The sequence below is a fragment of the Camellia sinensis genome, chromosome 10, assembly GCF_055761805.1.
Source record: "Camellia sinensis isolate YWXY chromosome 10, ASM5576180v1, whole genome shotgun sequence".
NCBI classification, from domain to species: domain Eukaryota; kingdom Viridiplantae; phylum Streptophyta; class Magnoliopsida; order Ericales; family Theaceae; genus Camellia; species Camellia sinensis.
Window position 1 is genome coordinate 176,637,769 of NC_138970.1, and position 9,393 is coordinate 176,647,161.

Genomic DNA, 9,393 nt, shown 5'->3' on the forward strand with positions numbered 1-9,393 from the left:
CTTAAAAAATAAAATAAGTTTTTTAATTTAATAAAACAAAATGTCACATCTAAATCATAATTTTTTTTTCTCACAAAATTTGAAAAGTCTACCCCAAACAAAATTTTTTAACATCAAATTAAAATAATTAAAAAATCAAAAAATTAAAAAATTAACCCATATCCCAAAAGCTATGAATTTTTTTTTTTTCTTCTTTCCGTTTGTTTCCATATATATCAAAAAATAATAATAATAATAAAAAAAAAAAAAAACCATGGTGAAAAAAGAGAGAGAGCTGACGTGTGGAAAACAACCAGCTAATTTAGAATACATACATGTGTATGCAAGAGCACAGAGCCTTCTTCAATCCCATCACCCACCCATGAGACACCTCATCTCCTCTCGTACCCCTTGAAAAACGTACACAACAGAGCCACCCAATTCAGCAATATATATATATATATAAAGCTAAAAATATCACCTCAAATCCCATTCACTCCTCATCAAAAGCGTAAAAATTCTTCTTTCTCTCTCTTTCTTTTGAATTTCTTCCTTACATCCCATCAACGATTCATATTTTCTAATTTTTTCCTGAGAAACAATCACTCCAGACTACTTTTGATCAGATTCCCATTTCCACACTCTTCAATTTGATCTGTAACTTTGCTGTTTTGGTGAAAAAATCAGAAATATTGACGAATTTCATCTGGGTTTTTGAGGAATCTTGGGTTTCTATGACATGTAATCTTTGATTTTTCGATCTGTAACAATCGTAATGCACAGATTCAACAGTAACCCATTTGTGATTGTGTGATAATTTTCAGTTTTTACTTGTTTGTTTTCATGGGATTAACTGATGGTCTGATGATAACTTTGATCTTTGTCCCGTTGAATGATCAGAATTTTTTTTGGTTGATTTTTGTGAAGAATTGTTTTGTAAAGTGTAATCTTTGTTCTGGGTTTGTATCTGATTGGTTTTGTTTAGATTTATGAAATCTGAATTGTTGGGATTCCATAGATTATTACCTGAATTGAAGCATATCTTTCTGAGTGGAAATTCCTTTCCTTTTGGGTTTCTTTTGGATTTGGAATATCCGTTTTTGAAGGATTAGTATTCTTCATTTGGCAGTTTTCCCCATTGTGTGAGTAGAATACCCTCTCCTATTCTTTAAAATAAGAATAATAAAATAATAAAAAAATACTGACTGTTTTCTTCATTTTTGGTGTATCTATGTTTGATTTTCTTGTTTGATCATACTTGCAAACCATTTACACTTTCCATTACTGGTTTTGCTGTTTTGAGATTCTATCTTTGTCCATACTCGTGCCTCTTGATTTGGATGGTCTGAATTGGGGATGTTTGGTATCTTAAAATTGAGTCCCAAAGTTCTCTTTTGATCTTTGACGCCTCTTTTATTAGTTTGAAGCACTTCATTGTCTCAATTTTGCTTTTGATAAGCTTTGTTATCCACTTCAGTCCGATAAAATGTGTGTTTATGATAATGTGTTTTTGTGTGTAGGTGTGATACCTGAAATTCTCTGACCAGTACATAATTTAAGGTAGATACTTGAAATTCTTGTTAGTTAGAAAATTGGAAGATTGAATTTTACAATTTGTATGTACTGTCCACTGTTTGACTCAATGTATAGTAATTTTTACACTTCAATTCCAGCAGTATAGATCTTCTCCTTTGCCTATTCTGGGCACTGCACAATTGAGCAGTGCCCATGGATGCCTCAACGAGTGGAAACCCAACTATCCAATACCATAATCTTCCCGAGCAACCAATCACTGCCCTTGTAACCTCTAGTGTACCCACATTGCAACGACAACAACGACATTGCTTTGGCAATGAATGTCCCGGAGACTTTCCATTGTCAGCCAATCCCTCTATTGTTCTTCATGTCCTTACTGCATGTAATTTGGATCCTCACGATCTTGCTAGTTTAGAGGCAAGTGCTCTTTTTCTTTACTTTCTAGTAATGAAACTCTTTGTTGACATTAGAATTGATGATTCTGCTGATTGAATTGTAATGGTGTGTGTTGTGTAGGCAACGTGTTCTTTCTTCAGGCAGCCTGCAAACTTTGCCCCGGACAATGAGCTGTCCTTATCAGAGCTTGCTGCTTTGGATATGTGCCGAAAGAGAGCCATATTTAAGCCAATGACAGTGGAGGAATGCCAAGATTTGAAGCAAAGATGTGGGGGCTCATGGAAACTGGTCCTAAGATTCTTGCTGGCTGGAGAAGCATGCTCAAGGAGAGAGAAATCCCAAGCTATAGCAGGGCCAGGCCACAGTGTTGCTGTGACTTCAAAAGGTGGTGTTTATTCATTTGGGTCTAACAGCTCAGGACAGCTAGGGCATGGCACTACAGAAGAGGAGTGGCGGCCTCGTCAAATTAGGTTGCTAAGTTTCTATAATTTTATACTCAATAATTTAGAAGACCTGCAATAGTAAGGAAGAGTGATATGATTACAATAAATGGAAATTTTAGGAGAGGAAGGCCTAAAAGAAGATATTAATCCCTTTAGTTTAATTGAGCGTATAGCCCTCGACAGAGTAGAATGGCAAAAAAGGATTTATTTGCGTGGCACACAAGACTTAGTTTGTTGTTGTTTTTGCTGTAATAATGTAGAAGCAAGAATATATGAAGTGAATGGTTTGGTTAGGAGAAAATTTAATTGAACTGGTTTTGTTGCAGATCACTTCAAGGCATTCGTATTATTCAAGCCACTGCTGGGGCTGGCCGGACAATGCTGATTAGTGATTCCGGGCAGGTCTATGCCTTCGGAAAAGACTCCTTTGGGGAAGCTGAGTATGGAGCTCAAGGAAGTAGACTAGTTACTGCCCCACAGCTGGTGGAGTCTTTGAAAAACATATTTGTGGTGCAAGCTGCAATTGCAAATTTCTTCACTGCTGTATTGTCAAGGGAAGGAAGGGTTTATACATTTTCTTGGGGCAATGAAAGCAAACTCGGTCACCAAACAGAACCAAATGATTTGGAACCCTATCCTTTACTGGGAGCACTTGAGAATATACCGGTGGTTCAAATTGCAGCTGGATACTGTTACCTTCTTGCTTTGGCTTGTCAACCTAGCGGCATGTGAGCTTCTTGTTCATCCCTTGACAAGAGTTTCCAAATATACTGTTTCATATTTGGATTTTGAATTTATGGAAGGAAAAGTAAAGGGAAGGGAAAAGTGATTTTTTATTTTTCCCCCTCCTCCACCTAAGCATCATAGACATGGACACGCAACACGACACAAACATGCTAACATGTCAATTTTTAAAGAAATGTAGGACATGACTCGGCTTGGGACACATTAAAATTTATATTTTTACAAATTTTTTATATGTCATATATATATGAATTTGTTTAAAGATAATAAAAATATGATCAAAACATATTTAAAGTGTCAGTGGAGTCTGACACGACATGCCTCCACAGAAGTGTGTGCTTCTTAGTTCTCCACAAATTCCTGGCAAACCCAAAATTCAAACATAGCCTTACTGTGTCGAACCTTGTAGCATCAAATACAACAATTTGTAGTAATACTTGAACAAAAGCTTATACATTGTTGTTCTTTGGATAACAAATCAGGTCAGTGTACTCTGTTGGCTGTGGATTGGGTGGGAAGCTTGGACACGGTACAAGAACTGATGAGAAGTACCCAAGATTGATCGAACAGTTTCAGACTTTGAATCTCCAGCCTGTGGTGGTTGCTGCTGGTGCTTGGCACGCTGCTGTGGTGGGAAAGGATGGAAGGGTGTGCACATGGGGTTGGGGACGGTATGGGTGCTTGGGTCATGGGAACGAAGATTGTGAATCAGTTCCTAAGGTGGTGGAGTCATTGAGTGACGTCAAAGCGATTCACGTTGCTACAGGAGATTATACAACGTTTGTGGTGTCTGAGGATGGTGATGTATACTCGTTTGGATGTGGAGAATCGTCCAGTCTTGGACATAATACTGGTGGCGCCGATGGGCAGGTCTGTGTTTCTCCTACCTTATTTCGGAAATAATTAAAAACTTGCTTTATTAGGCTAGGCCACAGGATTTGGCATGATTTCTGTTTATGCTATTCTCGAATTCGTTAACTACCTTCCATAATGTGATTTTAATGCTCGTGTCTTAATGATACCAAATATTGTGTTTGAAACGTGGACTGATTGTGAAGTTAGTATGGAAACATAATTAGTTTGTTGTTTCTTTCAGTCCTTGTTGCTCTCCCTGTATTTAGCTTCTTCTTTACACATCTCTGTATGTTTGGTTTCAAATTCCATGTTATTCTCACTAACGTGATTAGTACATTACCTTATGGTCTCTATTGCTGATAAACTCTTTGGCATTGGCTAAAAATGCTGGTACGTTTGGGAATTGCTAAAAGTGTTGTGGTTTTTTTTTTTTTTCTTAAGCTTTTCCCAAACAGGTTTTTGCTTTTTGGCTTATTTTTAGTCAAAAATGGCTTTTTTAGCCGATCCCAAACCAATGGCATAATTTTGATTGACACGATAGCTGTTATGCATTTATCCTTGCTGATTTGGGAAAGAGATTAAATAAATTCTTGAATGTTTTGACGCATAGAACAGTGTAACATGATACCATGGTGCTGAGTTGCGTTTCTATAATGTTCTTGAGTGTGGGAAATTTCTTGCCCCATAAAATTAAGAGTGTGTGGATGTTTGTGAATGGATTAGGGATATGGCTAGAGAATGATATGCTTGTTTCTGTTGTTTTGTGCAGGTGAATAGGCACACAAATGTTCTAAGCCCAGAAATTGTGACATCGCTGAAGCAATTGAAGGAACGGGTGGTACAGATTAGCCTCACTAATTCAATATACTGGAACGCCCACACATTTGCGCTCACTGAATCTGGTACGTTATACGCTTTTGGCTCGGGTGACAAAGGCCAGCTGGGTGTAGAGCTTGCTGCAAACCAGACCGAAAGGGGAAATCCTGAGCGGGTCGACATTGATCTAGGCTAGCCATCAACATCCGTTGCAAAAAAATCTATTCCTTAAATTAATTGTCACCTTAGGCATGTCATACTTTGCATTTGGTGTTCATATGTTTCATGTTTATTCTGTGTATAGAAACAAAGGATTGTGAAGAATCAAGGGTTAGCCTAGGTAGCCAGGAGCATCCTACAGGAAATAGTTGATACATTTGTCAAGCGTTCATTTTATCAACTTATTCATGTTCAATGAATTTCGTAGAATCATCAAATTAGGTTAAAGGGTATCCCAAAAAAAATTAAATTACAACATTATCAAAAAATTAGGTTAAAGGGTATCCCAAAAAAATGTAAATTACAACATTAACTGTTGTAGTTTACGAGAGTGTCATTTTAGGTTATGTTTGGATTTTGAATTTTAATAGAGATTGGAAAAAAGTAAAGGAAAAAAGTAGGTGAAATGGAGTCATATTTTACTTACATATTTTTTTTTTTAAAATAACTTATTCAAATCAATGATTCGGATACAATTTTAGTCTTTATAGTTTTAATTTGAATAATTTAAATTATATATCTTTTTATTTTATTGTAGTTTTTTCTATTCGGCATGCATGGTTTAACATTTTGGATAGAAGAAGACCATGTGCAAAACTAGAGTAGTTAAAGTGAAATTCAAAAGGAATGTAAGGATCATTGGTGTAATGTTTTCATTATATTAGTAGTACTTGTAGTTTTTTTTTTTTTTAAAATAAATTTCACTTAGGTCTCTAATTTTGCATATATTTTTTGTTTAAAATTTTTATAGTAAGTAATGAACAAACAATGTTGCAACACAATAAAAAATGTAAGGTTGAAATTATTCAAATTAAATCTATGTTGGTCAAAGTAAAATCTCGTCTAAACTAGGGGGACAAACAATATAATTGACTTCCAAAAAAATGTTGAGATGCTGTAGGTATATTGTGACTTCTAAAAATGTTGAGATGCTTAAAATCTCGTCTATTTGAGATCTCAAAACACATTATTTGAATTATCTCCACACAATTTCTAAAAATGTTCCAAAATTTCAAATTATATTTCTCAAACCCAAGTAATTTTAAACTTATTTGTCAAATTCATATTGTGACTTCAAGTCTAAATTCGTGTTGTGGAAATCTGATTTAAAAAATGAAAATAAAAATTATAATAAATTATTTGATGTCATACTACTACTTTTGAGAAAATTTATAAATTTTTTGAATACATAGATATTTTTCACAAAGAAACGTATCTTAAATGGGCCTTTTGGTTTTTTTAAAAAGTAGAGATGGTTCGGATTGATTCGGTTTAGTTGTAAATTAAGACCAATTCATTATTTACGATTTTATCAAATTTGGAACCAAATCAATCAATGAAAATCTTTGGAACTAATCCGAATTGAACCACTAAATCACGGTTTGGTTTTGTTTGGAACCATGGATTTTAAAAATATTATCATTATCCACAATATAATTACAAAATATTATTCACAATCAAAGAATTATTTACACGATTGTTTAAAATTAGTTTCATCATTATACAAAAATATACTTATAATAGTAAAGAGTTATAATTTATATATATTGATACTAATAAAATATTGGGTAAATTACATTGACATTCCCTGAGGTTGAGTTTAATACGTATCACCCTCTTAATGTTTGGGAAATTTCATTTACACCATTATAGTTAATAGTTTCATTTCACAAACTCCCCTATTTATATAAAAAGTAACAACTCCTGTTTGAAAAATAGAAGAAATTACATTAAAAAAGAAAAAAAAAGTAAAACAAAGAAAAAAAAAGAAAAAAGAAGAAGTAAAATAAAGTAAGAGAAGAGAGCGTTTATGAATTCAATGTCTTTTTGATATCAGTGTTAATTGTGTTTAAATAATTACAATGACATGGGTTAATGTAATTTTCCAAATGTCAAGCAGTGATATGTATTAAATCCAAATCTCAGGCGGTGAAAGTGTAATTTATCCTAAAATATTTTAGTATTTACATTCGGTAACAAATTATATATATAATCTAAATGATCCGATTCGGTTCCAACTAGATTCATAACTATAAAATCTTGAACTAAACCATGAAGATGGTTGGCCTTTTTCAAAAATCAAAATCAAACCATGCATTGAGAAAATCAAATGATATAATTTGGTTTGGACTGGAGCTGTTTACGTTTTTTTTAATTTTTATGCTCAGTCCTAACTAAATGGGTGTTGGATGGATCTAAACCTGACACAATACGGCCCAAAATGTCAAGATGGATTAAAGACATCTCCGATGTATTCTGGGCTGGGCTGGAAGTCACTCTTGCACCTAAAAAGGGCTTAGAAAAGTGCAAGACACCACTTGGTTAAACATAACGGACAATGCCATGTGAGAGTATGGTAAGAGAGAGAAAATGCATAAGTAATCTCGCACAAGACTGTTTTAGGCCTACTCTAAAATCATTCTCATGTTCCAAACTACTGGTCGCTATTTTTAATTATATTAATTTTATTTAAATATTTTATAATTCAAAATAACCAAATCATTCTATCCTACAGGTTAATGTTTTTGGCTCATATGTTAGATCAGTTTGTTGACCAGAGACTAACCCTTGGATACAAACTCCAGTCCAGACCTTTTTTAACTGAATTGCTTGGACCCGGTAAATCAGTCAACTCACGATTAACATTAGGAGATGATGTGTATTAATTATTTATCTTGAGGGCTACCTCTGTAAATAGATAAAATTATGCCATTTGGTATTCGATTGCCCAATATACTCCAAATATTTGTAGAAATGTCTAGTTGAACATAGTTGTTTCATTTTGATAATGAAGTTGATAATCTCTGTTTCCCATAATTTTTGTTAATTTTACTCAACACATGAAATTTAAATTCATTTCTTCTTGTATATTGTGGGGAAGTATTTTGTGAATGGTAGCTCGTGGCTAAGGTGACACCGAAATGTCAACCAAGGTGCCACGTGGTTTGGTCATGTTGCCGAAATGATCTCGGATAGGCCGAGACTATCTGCGGAGATACCGGAATCCAAGATAAACAGATAAGAGGCAAGAGTCCTAGAATAGGGAAGATCTTAGTCTGGATAAAGATAAGGCTCAAGGAGAGCTTATCTTTATCTAGCTGAAGATCCAGGATAGGCATTAAGCCTGAGTCCATAGAAGTGAGGCTTTTAAAGAGATCAGGTCACGGCTGGTTATAAAAGTAAGGAACCCTTGTGGGTCTGAGGTAAGTCATTTGTTTGTGAGTTTAAGCACAATTTGCTATCTTTGAGAGATATTGATTACTAACTTGATCGTCGGAGTGCCTCAGGATGGACGAATCACCACTGGATTCTTATCTTATTGTACAGGTTGTTGGGTTAATCTATTCTGCCGGTGCTCTCCAACTGAGTTTTCCGTTAAGTTGTGTGATCAAAAATCAACACCCATCATATGGCGTCATCTGTGAGAACTTAGTATAGAATAGATAACCAACATCTAGTAAGGAGGATGAGAAGGATCATCTTGATTCTTGGTTTGTGACGAGTGGACATTTGAGTCCTTGTTTCATGAAGCTGACGAGTCATGATCTCGATCAGAGAAGTATCTCTAGCATGTTGTTTAGTTGATATATTGGAAGACCAGACGATATAGGTTCCATCATCTTAGGTTGCCGAGGTAATAGAACCTAGGGGGCAGTTGTGGGAACATCTTTTTTGGGTTGTCCACGTGGATGGACCAAGTTGTTGAGATATGATGTGATCATATCTGAATCTGAGATATTCAGATACAGGACAAGAGTCGTAGATGACAGCAAGCTACCTATTTGGATAGAGACGAGATTTTTGAGAAAGTTCATCTTAATCTGAAGTTGCGATAGATGTTATCCTTATAAAGGATATAGTCTTATAAAGTAAGACTTCTAGGGGAAGTTGGACACTGATCATTATAACAGTGAGGCACCCCTATGGGTTTAAGGTATATTTTTATTTGTGATGCTCTTACTTTTGCATTGAGTACTTGTTTAATATCTTTAAGAGATAAGTTGACTAACTTGATCATCGGAGTGCCCCCAAGTGGACAAACTACCGCGAATTCTCATCTTCTTATTACAGGTTGTTGGGTTTAATCTATTCTGTCGGTGCTCACCAGCTGAGTTTCCGATTTTGTTGTGTAGTCAAAAATCAACACCCACATATACTAATTTAATGGCTCATGAGAACCAAAGCAAGGGTGCCCAGTGAAATAACAAATCGTTGCGATTATTGAAGGTAGCCAAAATGGTTGTTCATTAGCTCATTCTTGTTCAATGAATTAAAAAAATTTAAGTCAAATTATAGGATGAAAAGTCTAATTTATCCTTCACATTTTTTAATATAATATCTACAACAAAAAGCTTAGTAGAGAGACCAATCAAGGAAGGTATGAAATGCCTAGGGATGGAAAAAT

The 9,393-nt window shown here is 34.9% G+C and overlaps 1 protein-coding gene across 4 annotated transcripts; it reads left to right on the top strand.

Moving 5' to 3' along the window:
• Positions 1–253: 253 nt before the first annotated feature.
• Positions 254–5,188, top strand: LOC114264905 (ultraviolet-B receptor UVR8). 4 transcript variants are annotated; one of them, XM_028205642.2, is made up of 7 exons: positions 254–490; positions 1,500–1,539; positions 1,656–1,932; positions 2,032–2,381; positions 2,681–3,082; positions 3,581–3,968; positions 4,723–5,188. In XM_028205642.2, the coding sequence occupies exons 3-7, from the start codon at positions 1,708–1,710 to the stop codon at positions 4,963–4,965; spliced, it is 1,608 nt and encodes a 535-aa protein (XP_028061443.1). In that variant the 5' UTR covers positions 254–490; positions 1,500–1,539; positions 1,656–1,707; the 3' UTR covers positions 4,966–5,188. The 4 variants fall into 4 exon arrangements, with proteins under 4 accessions (XP_028061443.1, XP_028061441.1, XP_028061440.1 ...); XM_028205640.2 differs by having other exon boundaries at positions 266–490; positions 1,653–1,932; XM_028205639.2 differs by having other exon boundaries at positions 311–720; positions 1,653–1,932.
• The last annotated feature ends 4,205 nt before the right edge of the window (positions 5,189–9,393 follow it).

Coding starts and splice junctions, on each gene's coding strand:
- LOC114264905 (XM_028205642.2), top strand. CDS start 1,708: ATGGATGCCTCAACGAGTGGAAACCCAACTATCCAATACCATAATCTT. Junction 1,933..2,031: donor ACGATCTTGCTAGTTTAGAG/GCAAGTGCTCTT, acceptor TGTGTTGTGTAG/GCAACGTGTTCTTTCTTCAG. Junction 3,969..4,722: donor CTGGTGGCGCCGATGGGCAG/GTCTGTGTTTCT, acceptor TGTTTTGTGCAG/GTGAATAGGCACACAAATGT.